This window comes from Danio aesculapii, chromosome 12 (assembly GCF_903798145.1).
Source record: "Danio aesculapii chromosome 12, fDanAes4.1, whole genome shotgun sequence".
Lineage (NCBI taxonomy): Eukaryota > Metazoa > Chordata > Actinopteri > Cypriniformes > Danionidae > Danio > Danio aesculapii.
Genome location: NC_079446.1, coordinates 31,485,932 through 31,504,069, shown reverse-complemented (window position 1 = coordinate 31,504,069; position 18,138 = coordinate 31,485,932). Strand labels below are relative to the sequence as shown.

General features: G+C 35.4%; 1 protein-coding gene across 1 annotated transcript in view; it reads left to right on the top strand.

Moving 5' to 3' along the window:
• The window catches only part of atrnl1b (attractin-like 1b), a 168,275-nt gene that overhangs the window by 126,537 nt on the left and 23,600 nt on the right, over positions 1-18,138 (top strand). The window contains exon 27 of the mRNA XM_056468877.1: positions 12,703-12,810. Coding sequence (XP_056324852.1) covers positions 12,703-12,810 — 108 coding nt within the window. The remainder of the gene's footprint in view (positions 1-12,702; positions 12,811-18,138) is intronic.

Below are 18,138 nucleotides of genomic sequence, written 5' to 3'. Positions count from 1 at the left end.
GTTAGGCACCGACAAGTCTCTGCTAGTCGGAATGAATTCGCTCATCATTCCAGCATCTAGTCCTAAAGTTTTTTTTCCACATGTGAAAGCAGTTCATAATTGCATTTAATAGTCAACAGTTACATGAATTTTATATTTATTGACAATACAGGAGGTATTTTTGATCAACTAAGCAGCGTTATGAATTTGCTAGTGAAGTGTATTAATTTGTAAGGAAGAACAAAGTAACTCAGAACACATAATTTATTTAAAACTGCAGGTTTGTACTGACTGTGTGTCTAATGAGTCTTTGTTTCTTGCTTCTGAAATGAAGCACTCAGTCATGTTTACGTTGTTTTGTAAATTGATTTTCACTTTAATGTAAATATATATAGCAAACTCTATTATTGTAACCATTTAGCAGAAAACTGCATGTTTTACTATAGATTTTAGACCTAGGGCGCCGCCATCTTGGAATATTACTGTGTCTGACGTCATGGTGTTGGTTCCGTTCCCTCAGCTGAACAGATACAGTGGAAGTAAAGGATTGAACACCATACCTGCCAAAACTCCCGTTTTTCCCGGTAGTCTCCCGTATTTCAGACCTATCTCCTATTTTGTTCTGTCTCCCAGGAAAACTCTCGAAATTTAACTAAAAGAAAAATACACAACTTAAGACATGACTTAAATGCTTGTATTTGTGGTATTTGCACCAGCTCTGCGATGCACGTCCACAACTTCATGCATTGGGTTAAATGAGGCTGTTCAGTCCGTTACTACCATGGTTGAATCCCAGGCAGGCAGCGTAATACAGAGAGTGGACCAAAGTGCATCAAATGATTGGTAATTAAAAGGAAAAAATAAAATTGCCTCATCTGAGGAAACGGAACCAACCCCGTTACGTCAGACACCCTTGGTCTAAAAGCTATAGTAAAACATGCCGTTTTCTTCTTAATGGTTACATTAATTGAGTTTGTTTAATATATTTCCATTAAAGTGGAATTCAATGTACAAAATAAGGTAAACTTGACTGAGTGCATCATTTCACCTTTAACATATTGTTTTCTTTTCATTTGGCATTTAATAAAAATGTCAACCGTTATGCAAACAAGTTCGTTTAGTGTCTAATCAGACAGCCTTAGATGCAGATTATACAAAGGATGAGACTTTACACTTGCTCTTATGAATATTTATAAACTTGTTCCATAGTTCAACTATATCATTTGTAATTAAAAGTTCTTAAACCACACAATACCATAGGTGTCTTCATTTTACCTTGATTGTTTAGGAAAATATGTAGGAGTAATAATTCATAGTGTGAAATTAACACTTTACATGGTTTATTATGTTTTTAAGGAACTTTTCTAGAAAATATTGCAGTCATTTTATAATTATTCAGGCATAATTTGTCTTATCAGGTGAAATGTGAGTAATATTACATTATTTCAAATGTGTAATTAACATATGGAGTTCTAATTAGATTGCAATATAATTATACAGTTATATTAAAGGAAAAAATAATGACTGAATATCACTTTGAGTCTGACTGTGAATGATTCTTTAATATTTCTGACTCATATTTTGATTAGGCTTTGTTGTTTTCAAGATTGGAAAAATTCCAATGCATTTAATTGTCGTATTTGTGGGCAAAATGGTTTTGAGAGGTTTAGCCCTTGTTTAATATCTAACAGGAAAGTCCTAATGCTATAAAGCAGGGATTTCAGCAGGGTTTAACACAAAGCCTACAGTAAAATCAATGAACAATCAATCTCAATTTCACATCACTGAGGTTTCCACAGTGCTACCCTGGGGCAAGGTTTTAAGAGCATTTCAAACCATTACAAAAACAAATCTGACCTTAGTGTAAACTCCTACAAGTTTTGTGTGAAAACGCCTTTCCATGCTCAGCTTGGTTTGTAGGATCGAACAAGCCATTTCAGTTATATGACGCAGATTATAGATGTGAATCTCCTTTTTTTTTCCCTCTCCACACAACACAACAGAACCGAAAATGTTGCCTGGCTGGAAAGGGCAGCTGCATCCTCGAGTGGATGCATCTATGTATATCTCAGTGATGGACCGCCTTTGTCTTGCATAATTGTTATGGAGATGCCACTGATCTAGTAAAGGCAGTGGGCCTGATGAGTAATAGCAGGTGATGGAGAGAGATGGATAAATTGCAGATGGTGCTTTTTGGCTGTCAACAAAGCCAGGCTGTTTTCTGAGAGAAGATCTATTAGCACCAATGAGAGCATGCCACAGCTCTCTCTCTCTCTCTCTCTCTCTCTCTCTGCCATGCTCTCTCACGCCGTCTCACTTTTGCTCTCTCCCTGTCATGCTTTGTCATTTTAGTTTCTCAGTTCCTCTCCTCGCATTTTTCTTTCTCTTTCACACATACATGCGCAAACATGATAGAAAAAAGGGGATGAAAGAGAGCAAATAGCTCTGAATCAATATTTAAATGAAGATAGAATTAATGGACTGGTAAATGCAAAAAAAGTTTCACCTCCAGAAGTGGGTCGTTTTGGAGCAGATGTCATCTGCGTTTGATGGGAACGCAGCGTCACAATGATATAAACCAGTTCGGCTGGCAGAGTTAACACATTTCAGTCATGGCCATTTTATAATGCTTTTGAGACTGAAGGTGGACATTTTTTAACAAAGATGTTTAATGACAAACAAGATTGTTGCATTTTCTTGGTTAGCTTTTTGGAAAATGTATATTTCCAAGAGGATGTTGGAGGAAAAAAACTTTCCTCTATTCCTATTTCCTTTTTTTACTGAGGCAAATACTGTAGATCACTGCTTGAAGTTGATTCAGTTCAGAAACTTGAGCAAGCAATACAAAAAAAATGAGTCTGGATTTGTTTGTGAGTCATTGAATGCCTATTGAGGTAACTATAAATATGATGACTTCTGCTTAAGTATTTATATTAATGCTTTTACTTAAGTATACTTGACCCATCTCCATCTATTAATCATGTGGTGGACTGTGTGCATTTCACCATAGGGCAGAGTACATAACTTGAGGAGTATAAAGATGAATGGGAGCTCTAAATTGATCATACATATAGAGGTTACTGTAACACTTTCTCTACATTTTAATTTTAAATTCTTTATAAATATTTGCATTGTAATAATATATAGAGGTCAGTTTTTAGTGTCAACCAGATTCAAAATCCATTAGCAAATCTAGATTTATTATTATTATTCGTTTTTCTGAATTATGAATTTCTACCTCATTAAATTAGTCTAATACAGTTAAAATATTATGTCTTTGCCAACTGCTGACTGTAATGTTTTAATGTTTTAGATAAGAGCATCAGCACAATATAGAGATTGCATTTTTTAACAATCACTATTAGTATAAATCAGAGTGCATCATGGGCATTAAAAGTGAACTATAAATTGAATTAGCCTGTTTGTTTGGGGTGTAATGGTCAGGGTTTTTATAATTAAATGAAACTAAACTCCTAAAACTTAAAACTAAAGCGATAAAAGCAAATGTGCTTCTTTTTTAAAAAAACATTTTAGGGGTTTTTACCTTTTATTGGGATAGGACAACGGAGGTTACAGACAGGAAAGTATTAGGAGCTGAGAGAGGGGAAGAGTCAGCAAAGGATCTCGAGCTGGGAATTGTACTTGGGTCACCGTGAGCACCACAGTGCTACACTCACTGGCCACTTTATTAGGTACACATAAACAGTACCGGTTGGACCCACTTTTGCCTTGAGAATTGCCTTAATCCTTCATGGCATAGATTCAACCTGGTACTAAAATATTACTCAGAGATTATGGTTCATATTGACATGATAGCATCACGCAGTTGTTGTGGATTTGTCAGCTGCACATTCATGCAGGGTCTCTCGTTCCACCGAATCCCAAAGGTGCTCTATTGGATTGAGTTCTGGTGACTGTGGAGGCCATTTGAGTACAGTAAACTTATTGTCATGTTCAAGAAACCAGTCTGAGATGTTTTATGACATGGCACGTTATCCTGCTAGAAGTAGCCATCAGAAGATGGGTAAACTGTGGTCATAAAGGGATGGACATGGTCAGCAACAATACTCAGGTAGGCTGTGGTATTGACACCATGGTCAATTAGTACTAATGGGTTCAAAGTGTGCCAAGAAAATATCCCTTACAACATTATACCACCAACCTTAATGGTTGATACCAGGCAGGATGGATCCATGCTTTCATGTTGTTGATGCCAAATTCTGACCCTACCATATGAATGTCACAGCAGAAATCAAGACTCATCAGACCAGGCAACATTTTTCCAATCTTATTTTGTACAATTTTAGTGAGCCTGTGTGAGTGGTAGCCTCAATTTCCTGTTCATACCTGACAGGAGTGGCACCCAGTGTGGTCTTCTGCTGCTGTATCCCATCTGCCTCAAAGTGTGACGTGTTGTGCATTCAGAGATGCTCTTCTTCATACCTCGATTGTAACAAGTGGTTATTCGAGTTTCTGTTGCCTTTCTATCAGCTCAAACCAGTCTGGCCGTTCTCCTCTGACCTCTGACATCAACAAGGCATTCGTCCCCACAGAACTGCCGCTCACTGGATATTTTCCTTTTTTTTTGGACCATTCTCTGTAAACCTAAAAGATCAGGAGTTTCTGAAATACTCAGACCAGCCTGACTGGCACCAACAACCATGCTACGTTCAAAGTCACTTAAATCACCTTTCTTCTCCATTCTGATGCTAGGTCGTCAGATTGTCTTGACCATGTCTACATTGGCTGATTAGAAATTTTCGTTTACAAGCAATTGGACAGATGTACCTAATTAAGTGACTGGTGAGTATATGTCAGCGCACTTAAGCACTAGGCCCAACAAGTGTGTGCTTCTTGAAATGAAAGAAAGAATTGAATAAAAATGACTCAAAAACTGTATTTTATATTATATCCAGAGAATCATTTCTCATTTAAGAACATGAATACTAAGTTATAGAACTATAAACAGTAAACATAAAAAAACAAAAACAAAAAACAAGCACATTAGATTGTTTGAGGGTGAGAAAGTTAGGAGTAAATTAGCATTTTTGAGGTAACTATTCCTTTAACTTACCTTTCCTTTTTCTCTTCCTTTTTCTCCACATGCACATTTGCTAACGTGGGTTTGCATTCCTCACGTTTAGCAGAGATGATCAGATGGCATTGTCAAGAGAAGCCCTGATGTGAGGAGTGTGCTCAGCTTTGATAATTTCATTATAAATGTGGTCGCTGTGGGATCAGCCATAACAGTCCTCAAGTGGTGATTAATAGAAAAGATAATGAGTGATTAATTACTGTGGTGCCATCAGGGCCCATTTGAGCGGAAGTCATTGAAGAGGCCTTTTTTGTCAATGCCGAAGAGACACCCCCACAGAGACGCCACTGTCGACTTGATATGTGCTTCGTCAAGGACATCGCCACCTTTCTGCCGTTTATGTTTGTCATGAATGCAGAAACAAGTTTGTCTGGGATTTTGAAGTAAGGTTGAAGTGACTTTCAGACAGTGCAATTGTTTGGTGACATGGTGTTATTGGACCTGTAATTGGCCTAATGGTTTGCCTTGTACTCCTAGTTACTGTTGCGATCTCCAACAAACGTCATACAATAACAGTCAAACTTTTTGCACGATGTTTTTGATACATTTTGCACACAAATCATGTTGACCTCTTGTTGGAGAGAGCATTCAAGTGGCACTCATTTATATAAGCAAAAAAAAGGCATATGAAAGGTATTAACATCTATCTGGTGCATTATAAGATAGGAAGCAAGGGGTTACAGATCGCAATGAAAGGTGGAGAAACCTCATGTTTCGAATGTTTATGTGCTGCAGGGTATGATTGATTAATTAGCAATTAACTTACATTCATCATTTAAAGTATGCATGAAATCAAGGTTTACAATGTTTACATATTGTTAGGGCGAACTCACACTAGGTACAGTTGACTTGAACCGTGCCAAAGAGTGATTGTCCCCCCTCCCCTCTCCCCCGAAGGCTTGCAATCAAACAGCATTTTGCCTTCCGAACCTGAGCATGATTACGTCATCGATGATGAGACTGTTCAGTTTAACAGGAAGAGAAGCGCTCTCACTCAGCACAGTGGAGATTGCTTTTGTTCAGGGCTTAATTTGTGCTGGAACAATCCCCCTCCTCACAGGCACATCCCCCCTCCCCTCTCTTCACTTTCGTCCGCGATAACCCCCCTCCTATCACTTTTGTCTACACTGCTCTTGTTATATCATTTTATATCGAACAGATCCACAACTTTTGACGCTCATAAATTCTCAGAAAAGTCATTGTGCAGCACGTAGGAGGTTTGCTAAAGGTGCAGCTGACGTGCAGTTAGGGCTCTGCATCTTTAATAAACTTTGACAGTTTGCATTTATTGAAAAGTAAGAAGGATTAATAAATCCATATGAAACAGTCACTTAAAAGTGACGTTGTGTCTTCCGTTTTGGGCTCACGGACGCTTCGCACTCACATTACAAGTGAATCGTGCCAAAGCCCAACTGAACCATTCTTTGGCACACCTCTTCCAACTAGGCCAGGGCAGCCAACTAAACCACACCTGGGCCCAATTCAGAGCACTCAGACTTGTCAAACGCACTGGGAAACACACCTGGGCATGGTTCAGATAGCATGGTGTGAGTAAGCCCTAAGATTAGATTAATGTACAGTTAAATTACATTCATCATATAAAGTCTACACTTTAGTCTTAAAGTAAACAATTAATCAGTGCAAGTTAATAAAAAAAAATACTGACCCCCCCCCAAAAAAGTTTTGCTATACTTTATTCAAAATCAAACTATGTCATTCTTCTCTAGAATGACAGTCCTTCTCTGAAGATGTCAATTTGACCACTACTCTCCTGCCTGCCTGATTTGCTGAAATGTTCCACAGTCTGAAATATTGTTGTGGCTTTTTATTCTCATTTTTTCATCTGTTAAACTGCTTTGGCACAATCTACATTGTAAAAAGTGCTGTAGAAATAAAGATGATTTGAATTGAGTTTGATTGCTTGGGTGAACTATGCTTAGCCACGTCCCTCCAACTGTTAGCTAATGGAGAAGAATGAGAGGAGGAGCACAAAAATGAAACCCCGCCCCCTGCTCAGTATCCCTTTTCAGTTGGAAATATGTCATCCTACTAAAGTTAAAGTCTACATCGACTTCTGGTTCACACAGACTTTAAGCCTTCCTGTAGCTCAAGTGGTAGAGCATGGAGTGATCAGTACCAAGGTTGTGGGTTCAATTGCCAAGAGAAGTTTGTTTATTTACTGTCAAGGTCAACTTTTTTTCAAATACTCCCCAAGTGCTGTTTAACAGAGATAATGTGTTTTTTGCAACCCGTTTAAACATAATAGTTTTAATAATTAATTTCCAAGAACTATTTGGTTTTTGTTTTTTCCTTGAGTTTTTTTCCCCAAGATAATAGTATTCCGCTTAATACACAATTTAAAGGCTTAACTAGGTTAATTAGCTTAACTAGGCAAGTTAGGTAATTAGACAAGACATTGGATAACATTGATGTATTCTTTAGCCAATCGAAAAACAATATTTCTTACGGAAGCAAATGTAAAAAATGCCTTCATCCCAGCCAAGCTAAAAGAAATAAAACTTTCTCCTGAAAAGAAAAAAAAACATATAAGAAATTGTGTGAACAGTTCTTTGCTCTATTAAACATCACTTGAGAAGTAGTAAAAAAAGAATAAACATTGCTCTGGAGGGCTAATATATTTTCTGTTTAAAGAAAAAAAAGGTCTGGATATCTTTATCATGCATGCAATGTATTATGACTTATTTTATATGCCAAATTTAGTAATCGCTCGATGCGGATTCTTGCTAAGAAGTATTGTCCTTAATGCTGTTGTGTATGTGTAAATGAGTTTTGAGGCTCTTTTGCAGTGGTTTGCAGAGATTCATAATGTTGAATGCATTCAGTGACGCATTAAGCTCTGTAGTGGTACATGTTGGCATTTGTTAGAAGATCTGTTAGCCTGTAGAAAGCTTGGACTCCAGTTGACTGCACAGCTTATATATTAAGTGAAGTATTGCTATTTACAATGTTTTCAAGTTTGTGAAATCATTGGTCTTCTCTTCATTATGTTATTATTATCATTAGTATTAATATGAGTAATAATAGCCATTTACAGTATTTCTGCTGATTTATTCAAATTATTTGATTAATGTTCTATAAGGAATTTAGATTTTTAATTTAGAAAATTCATGGGAATGCCTTCAGATTAGTTGAAAAATGTAAATTTTGTTTGTTTTTAAACAACCTTATGCTTTCAGAATGTATAGATTCAAGATCTACTCATCTCACTTTATAGCAAGAATCACTATTTTATAAAATAGTCATAACTTTTATTTTTAACAAAAATTTTAACTTGTGTGCAAAATGTTTCAAGATGTATTTTGTTTGTTTCCATGATTTTACCATGTTATATCGTAACTGGTACAATGGTATTGCTTCCTTTTAATTTTAACTTCTTATTGTTAGATTTTACTGTGGCTTAACCATTCTTGGGTGGCTCGCCAATGTTTTACATGACTCTATTACATAAAATAAGTAAGCTCACCAAAGTTTTTATGGAGAAAAGACTTTAAGAAGACAGTGAATAGTACAGTTCCTTAGCAGAGTTGTTAACCCGCCTGTCTAAAAGTAGCTTAATCCAAAATATTGTCTGTGAGACACTACAGTATAACAAAGGACATGACCCCCCTGGAGATCAACTGATTTCATTGGGTCATAACTCTTGACTTCCTGTAGGCCATTTGGTTGACACATCACAAATATTTTATTCAAAAATACTAAAATTACATAAATCCTTTCTATTTAAATATATAAAACGTAAATATATTGTTCTTAAATATATAAACATAAATATAATTTTCTTAAATATATAAACATTAATATATTGTTCTTTAATATATAAACATACATATATTGTTCTTTAATATATTAACATAAATATATTGTTTTTAAATATATAAACATAAATATTTAGATAATGCAAAAAGTCATATCTTTCATACCTATGCTTACCAACATCTAAAATGAACTGAGCATAAAAGGTTTAGCTGTGTTTATATTTCTTTCAAAATATTGCAAATAAATTGGGGAAATGAATTATAATAATGATCAATGATGTGTATTCTGAAGTATCTGCAATCTTTTATTCCTATTCTGAAATAAAAATAGAAATTTAATATATTACAAGTGCATCAAAATAAGTCTAAATATGTTACGAGGGTAAATATTTTGGAAAAATGTTTCCAATGCAAGTACAGTGCTCAGCATATACGAGTACACCCCCCACAAATCTCTTTTAAATATCTTCAATAGGATGCTTTACAATATTTGTGCATATATATTCGATTAGTCAGTACTGAAGCCAAATCTGGAGCTTATCTAACAAAATAACTTGGTTAAAAAATTAGTAGCCCAAATGTATATGTTAGGGAAAAATATTAAATAAAATTTTCAAAAATAGCAAAAATCAAAAGAAAATATGTACAATTTAGTTGAAATGTTGAAGTTTGTATTTTTTTGCATGAATTAAAATGCATTATCTTTCAATTTCTAAAGATGTTCTGTGACTAAAATATAATTTTAATAAATAAATCTGTTTAATAAATCTGCTTTGTTCAAAAACACCAATATATATTATGCATATTCACTGAAAAAATGAATAAAAATATTCATTTTCAAAATGGGATGTATTCAGATATGCTGAGCACTGTATATCTGATAAAAAATAATAAAGTAATATTAAATATAACAAGTAATTTATTCCTGTAATGAAAGAACTGAACTTTCAGTGTGAATGCCACATTTGATGCTTCAGAAACATTAATCATGTTGAAAGTAGTTGTATTTTTGAAGAAATCAGAATACATTTGTTTCCTGTATGTATGCAAGGATAAAGATGTGTTAAAGGAACATTTTTCAATTTAAATATATATAAATATATATATAAATATATAATTGACTGTTAGTTTGGATCAAACCTCCGCTGACTGCGCGCGCACCTCACGAAACGGATGAGGCTTTTATACTTGATGCGTTCGCCGTTGTGATATTCTTTAAAACGTCAGGGTGCGGTCAAAAGAAACCCATCATAAAATCATTTCCGGAAGTTTCCGGAAATATTTCATATCATTAAAAGTATTGAAGATTTTTAAGTTAATTATTTCTAGAATTTTTATATACTATTTTAATGATTATAAAGATTTTTATAACCATTCAAGATTTTTTAAATCAAACTTTGCTGCATCACTTGCTTTTGTTCATATCTCAGATGGTTCTACCTTGTAAATTTTATTAAAGTATTAATGACAACAGATCATGGGTTGCGCTACAAAAATATTTTTTATTGTGGAAAGAATAAATAGTTATCACAAATAAAGCCTAGAAAAACTGGGCATCAGTATATTGTAAACCATAGGTTCAATACTCTTCCAGTTATCCACAAAGTAATCTGTTATTTCATTTTAGTTTTGTAACTATTAAATTAAAACCTATGAATAGTGGAAAAACATATTTTGTAATATTAAAACCACCTGGGTCTCCACTTTTGCCATGGCCTCTCTTTTTGGTTTTAACAAACATTTCCCTCAAGCTTTTCTAAACTTAAAAAAAAAAAACTTTTCTCCTTTCCCACTGTTGCAATTTCTAGCCAATAATCATTGGTCTCTGGCTATCCCTATAATCACACATGGACGGATCATAAAGATATCTGTACAGGTGTACCTGTTTCAGACAAAATCTCTTCAAAGTGTTTCATATTCAGTTCAAATCGAATGCAGCACAGAGCGAACTATTCGCTCGAGTCTCAAAAAATGTAATGCACTCCACCAGCCGAAATCATGTCGCACGCACCCAAAGCGAACCTCCGCAAACACTGCCACGACGTCACATTCGTCTAGCGCACTCAAGCGAACATGTTGAGTATAAACCAGGCTTTATTAGTATTGTTTTCTTTCAAACAATATTTCTCACCCCCAAACCTTTAAATACTATAGACCTATGAAACTCCTGAAAAACTGCAAATAATGCAAGTTACTTCATCTGTCACCAGTGCTGATTCAGTTTTTACTTGTCACAATATTCATTTTAATTACGGTACCATTCGTCTTATTAAATTGTTTTCATCATTTCTAACCTGTCTGAAAGAATGTGATTTGCTTTTTGTGCAAGAGAATGAAGAAATACTGTACATTCACTGTGTGTGGATGCCATGTCTTTTTACAATGTGATTATGGTGCAGAATTAAAGCGAAACCGTACATGTGACAGCACCACTGCAGTTATCTTTTGCCAGCGTTATGTGAAGCAATTAGAGCTTAAAGCAGCACACATTCCTTCAGCTTAAATCCAATAGCAATCAGCCTCGTCCTTGGTACCCAAATCAGCCGACATTTAGATATTGATCGACCGCCAATGAGGACCACTTCGTGTGTGTGCTTTTATCATCACTTGATTATCCACAGATGATAAAGGCATCACCAGCAACTCCTCCATTTTCTCTAAAGCGAGAGAAGCTGATTTATATTGCTCTCTTAAGTACAATGTCTTTCAGTGTGTCTCCAGGGCAAAACGCTTCCTTTCTAGTTGTTTCGACCATACCTGCTGAAGTGTTGTTCATTATTGCTTGACGTTATTGTTGGTAATGAAATGAAATGAGACATTTAAGCAGGGCTTTGAGGTCTTCTTAGACTGCCTATCGAGTGCTTTTCTGAAAAGTATGTTAATTGTTCCTTGTGGAGTTGTCTGCATGGAGGCAACTGGCATTTGCTCCGTGATTGAGCGCTTTATATTACACTATATCGATCTTTTGTACTCATGTCACACCTGCAAACGCTCGTGAACGCTCGCTCATTTTTATACACCGACATCTACAGACTCTGATTAAATGAGAAGTTGGTATTGATAAATATATTGATGTCACCTTCAGAAGTAAAGGTGACCCGGACTGTTCATGCACAAGCAAGGCAAATTGTGTACCATGTGCACATGATAGATAAACTATGTCCATCAAAGGGGCCAAAATAAGCAGTGTGCTGTCGTTATGGATGGGATTTTGTATGAAGGTTGCGAATCGTGCTTTTAGGGCAGCCAGCCAGTCAGTCGAATGGAGAAATTACAGGGAATGCATCATTAATTAAACTCCGCCGCTGGAATACTGATGCTCGCGCAATCAATGGCAAAATAATTGCTTGTCATGCATGTTGTGGCAAGAGAAATTTCCTTCCAATCTTCGCATACATTTGATTAGCCAGGTCCTCCAAACTTTTTTATATGGAACAAATGAATTATTCAACCACCTGTTTCTGTCTGAGCTGGAAAACAGCCAGGGTGCTGTCAATGGCCTCGCTCTCTAACTCTCTCTCTCTCTCTCTCTCTCTCTCTCTCTCTCTCTCTCTCTCTCTCTCTCTCTCTCTCTCTCTCTCTCTCTCTCTCTCTCTCTCTCTCTCTTTCTGTCTCTCGCCTTCCATCTATCTCAGCTTTTTTTTTTGCACAATATTTCTATAATCTTTCTCCTTCTTTATCTCAAACACATCAGCATCTCTGCCCTACAAATGTGTCTTTTTTTGTTAGTTTTTTCAATAATGTCAGTCTCTGGACTTGTAAATCACTGCAAGTCACTCTTTTTAACAGCTTTATATTTGTTTGAACTTATAAAGATGTTCACTAATGTTTACTAATGTCTTCTTGCTACAGCAACTGATGAGGGAAAGGCAGCAGATGGCCAGTCGTCCCTTTGCCTCGGTCGCGGTGGCTCTGGATGTGGGCGGCACTGAAGGAGAACTGCTTCAGGGTGGAATCGAGGTTAGTTTGACATCTCACTTTTGTGTATTTAGCCATCAATGTTTTACTCTAGTGCAGTATTGCAGCGTATGGCTAGTTATATACAGTATCGAATGTATCATTTGAATGCCAATGTACTATTAAGATGCATTATTACACTTAAACGTTTTATTTAGCTATTTATTGCAATTCCTGGAATAGAAGGTTTGTTTTTTTATCGTCTTAAACGTTTGTGTTCTAAACATATTTATTTAGGCTTGGTGTTTAGTAAATGGCACTTTAATTTATGCTTGTTTTGAAACTTAAAGTTTCATTCTTTTTTTGTTCTAAATTAACTAGAATATGCATTATCAGTTAATTGGTTAAAAAGTTACATCCCATTCACACAACGAGTGACAAACAGTGACATGATGACAAGTGACCATTCACTTATAAGTGACCGCAACTGGAGCTACCAGGTGTAGGCGTGTCAAGGAGCAACTTTCTTGAGCGACAGCCAATACAACCATCAGTAGAGCTCATGTGATCCTCTCTCATCTCCTGCAGAGGCCTGTTGTATTCTCCTTGCTGTAGACCTAAACAGACCCACGTTTATGGGAGATAAATAGCTGTAGAGACAGAGAATACACTTTTTTACTTGTTCATTTTTGTAATTAAGTATTTATGTACAGAATTCATTTATATTTAGTGTTTTCTCTGAACAATGTTTACTTTCAGCGACATGTAAACTCATTCGGTCTCTGTAAATATCACCATAAATGTTACCCAAGCAACCTTAAGGTGGGAACACTCACTAAGGACTTCAATCGCCACCCAGAGCGTCAGGCAGCTACAAAGTCGCTGCTAGTGTGAATGAGGCATTATGAGTATTTCCCTTTTACAAACAGCTCATTATAAAGAAAGTTTCAAGAAAATTCTCTTTTAGAGCATTGTTTGCAGAAAATTTCAATAGCACATTATAAAATATTACATGTTTTAATGTATTTTATACTAGAGAACAAATATATATTTATGTATGAGTGTTTGTATATGCAGCAGGTAAAATACTCATTAAAAACATCATTATTTTTTCTGCTAAATATATTTGTAAAGGAGCTGTTGACATGAAATTGGCCTACATTTTGCTAAAAACCTGAATGATCCAAACATACAAATAAGCTAAAACAAACAAAAGAAAATTAGGAAAAAGTGTTGTGTAATAATAGTGGAATGACAAAAAGAGAAAGTACTGAACAAACTACTGATACATATTTAATATTTTGTATAAAAGGCTTTTTTTTTTATAATGACAGCTTCAAGACACCTCTTGTATGGAGAGTGGAGAAATATTCATTACTCCAGTGTAATTTTTTATTCACAGACTTCAGTGGAGTTATAAAAATCTTGATGGTTCTGTGGGGCTCTTCTGTCAACTCTGAACTTTAATTATTTTCTATTGAATTCATTGGCCATTCTAGCAGATTTATTTTATTTTTCTGAAACCAGTTGTGAGGTTTCTTGGCTGTGTTTCTAATCTTGCTAAAATGTCCACCCTGTTTCATTTTCATCCTTCTGATAATGCAGGTGTTGGGACTGAAGCAGCTAATATTCATCACTGATGGTTGCTTTCTAACTACTAATTGATTTTAGCTGCTGTCCGGGCTTTCCATGCCTTTTTACACCTCCTTTTATTCATGTGTTCAATGCTTTTTCACTTTGTCCATTTATTTTAATACACAACTTCACTTTATTTGTTTTGTTTTCTTTGTGGATGGATTAATAGTAGTTTTCTGAGAAAAATGGAGACATGTTCGATACTTATTTTACCCATTGTGCAATTTAATTAATTTCTTTCTTTTTTTATATATTGCAAATAGAAAAATGGATTAAGCATAAATGCACATGAAGCACAAATGAACATTTCACTTAAAACATTTACCTGTTAATCCCAGTTCAAGAGTACTGACAAAGTGTTTTTAAATTATTATCATTCAATCATTTTCTTTTCGGCATATTCACTTTGTTAATCAGGGGTTACCACAGCAGAACGAACCACCAACTTATCCAGCATATGTTTTACACACCTGATGACCTTCTAGCTGCAACCCATCACTGGGAAACACCCATACACTCTCATTCACACACATACACTACGCACAATTTAGCTCTCCCAATTCACGTATAGCGCATGTTTTTGGACTTGTGAGGGAAACCGGAGCACCCGGAGGAAAGCCACGCCAACACAGGAAAAACATGCAAACTCCACACAGAAATGCCAACTGACCCAGCAGAGGCTCGAACCAGTGACCTTCTTGCTGTGAGGCGACAGCTCTACCCACAGTCCCACCGCGCCTCTCCCTTTATTATTTTTATTATTATTATTATTATTATTATTGCTATTTGTATATTTCTGTTTAAAGTTTTCTTTTTAATTGAAACCGTAAGCTCTGCATCCACAGTTAAAGGTAGTGCGTTAAATGTTGAAAAATAACATTAAAAATCTTCTATTTTACAAGTAATCAGACATATTTTTCCCTGCTGAGTTTCTATATATATTTAATGTACCTAACCTTTAAAATCAACTTAACGAGGTCTACAGTCTCAATAATGAGCAGCGCCAGGCAGAAACTGTTTGCAGTTTGACAGCTCTAATTTAAGTGCATGGGGATTCATGGCTGTTACACAAGAGACACGCACACAGACCTGTGAAAGCAGATGTACCTGCCGAACAGCAGAGACGTTCAAAACACACGTCCAGCAGCACTTGATGTGCCTCTCCAGAATCCATTAGTATAGAGTGGAGTGGTGCTCAGTGAGCATTATGGGCTGTTGGAGGACACGGCGCAAATGAAGAGAGCAGAAAACAACATACTCGTCAATCCTCCAGCTGAACGCTGTTCAACATAGATCTTTTTAAACAAACTTCAGCTTCACTATTAGCAGTGCATGGTTCTCATGTATGGGGACTTCAGCCTCATGAAAAGAGCCACTTAAGTTCTGTGAAATGTGTCCACAAGCCAACTGCTGAGAATGTAAGTTTTTGCATGCAGAAGTTGGTTTGATAGTCAACATTTTGGTCTCAGATGGTACAGTGCATGCATATCTTGGGTTTTTATTTGTTTGTTGTTTTCACTGTATGCTAGTCCTGAGTGTGTAAGGAATTCCCTTTTATTTGCAACTATTTCTTTAAATATTGCAGTGCTTCTCACAGGTTTGAAATCTACTTACGTTGGTAGCCAGATTGAAACACATTTACCCACGGCACATAAACTACACAAAACATACAAAAAATAATGTGATTTTTAACAATACTTTGATATATTATGACACTGTTATACACAGTTCTTTTCAGTTGGTTAAAGTTTTAAAAAAGAATTCTACTATTTCTCTTATTTTTATAATTAATTTCAGTAATTGCTTTATTGGCATGACACATGTTGCAGATGTATTGCCAAAGCATTTCTAAAGTTTACATTAAAAAAAAGTAACGGTGGCGTCAATAGCCTAGGGGTTGTGCGCCGACATATAGCACCATAGTGCTCAGGGCTACACAAGTTTGATTCACGGCTCGAGGTCCTATGCCCATCCTTCCCCTCTCTCTTCTCCAATGCTTTCCTTTCTGTGCACCACTATCCTATCACTAAAATGTGAAAATACCCTAAAAAAAGTAACACACATGTATAATAAAAAACACAGTAAACAGTAAACAGTAGTAGTAGTAGTAAAAAAAAGATATTTATGTATAATAATTAATAAAATATAAATAATATATCATATTATTCAATATATCATATTATTATTCAATATACTGTGTATCCAGAAAGTATTCATAGCGCTTCACTTTTTCCACAGTTTTTTATGTTACAGCCTTATTCCAAAACTGATTAAATTAATTTATTGCCTCAAAATTCTACACACAATACCCCATAATGACAATGTGAAAAAGATTTTTTGAAATTGTTGCAAATTTCTTAAAAATTAAAAAGATGAAAAATCACATGTACATAAGTTCAGTTTGCTTTATTGGCATGGCATTTAGTACAATATTGCCAAAGCATTTTAGATATGTTTTAAATATGTAATATATCAACATCATCAAATTAATAACATATACAGCAAATGAGAAGTTAATTACAGGAAAAATTTATAAAAACAGACAACATCTCTAAAATTTATATTTATTAATAATTTATAATTTGAATAAAACGTGTATATTATATAAAAAATGCAAGTGAGTTGATTGGCCATTTCTAATGATGCACATATATTTTGCAGCCAGTTTAGATGTTATTTCGTCCTCTCTGAGTATACAGTAAAGTTGTTTTTTTTAATCGTTTAGGTTAAAGATTCTATTGTTTACTTTTCCTACTTTTTTTTTTTTTTTTTTTGTCTTGCGGCTGTGCGCTCTGTCAGCTGTGATGCCAAGTGGAAAGTAGTCTTGAATAAAATAGTAATACGAAAACGCAACAGCTTTAGAAAGCAAAAGCAAAAGTCGACTCCCAGACTTTTTAGGAGATTCAGAAACATTGGCCGGACCAAGTGGCAACTCTCCCTCAAGCAAATACAGAACTAACTGAAACGGCAATTCATCGAAATTCTGCTAGTCCTGGCTCCATAATAGAGCAAATTTCTATTGACTTTAGTGTTAAAACGGGCAACTTTACAGCAGAAAAAAGGTGTTTACAGCCTGTACAACGATTTTGGTTTACAGCCTGGTGAACGATTTTGGTTCATATAGCTAACATTATCCTTCATGGCAACTGTGAGGGGAGTAAAAAAAATTTTATAACTCATCCGTATTGTTTATATAAAGTTATAATAATTAAGGGCTAGGCCACTGTTTTCTGTGACTACACAGTCAGTTGCTTTTTTTGAATGAATTCTTACAATTATCAGATGTTATGGCATGCTGTGTGCACTTAATTGTGCTCACAAACCGTTCAAGTGGCCTCCATTTCCCAGGTGAGTGAAATTATATTCTTATACCATCTCTTCAAATTTGCTTGTTTTATTTAAGATCATTTATCATTTATAGTTTTCTTTAGAACTGTAATGCACTCCAGAATTTGACAGATTGATTAGCTGTAGCCTATAGAACAGTCATCTGAAACATTATCACACAGTGTTATGCCTGTATTTTATAAATAGCCTTGCATTTACTAACACAGACTATATTTTAAGTATTTTGAAGTAATTTGCGTTTTCCTCCTGTAGAAAAACGTCATACGAACAATGCTGGGTGGCGCCATACATTACAACAGTGTTTTTAAAAGTCTAAACACTTTATTGATATAGTGTAAAAGCAAGCACATGTGGTCAGAACACAAACAAGTCGCAGGTAATGAAGTATTAAGCGTTTCTCCTAAAGAA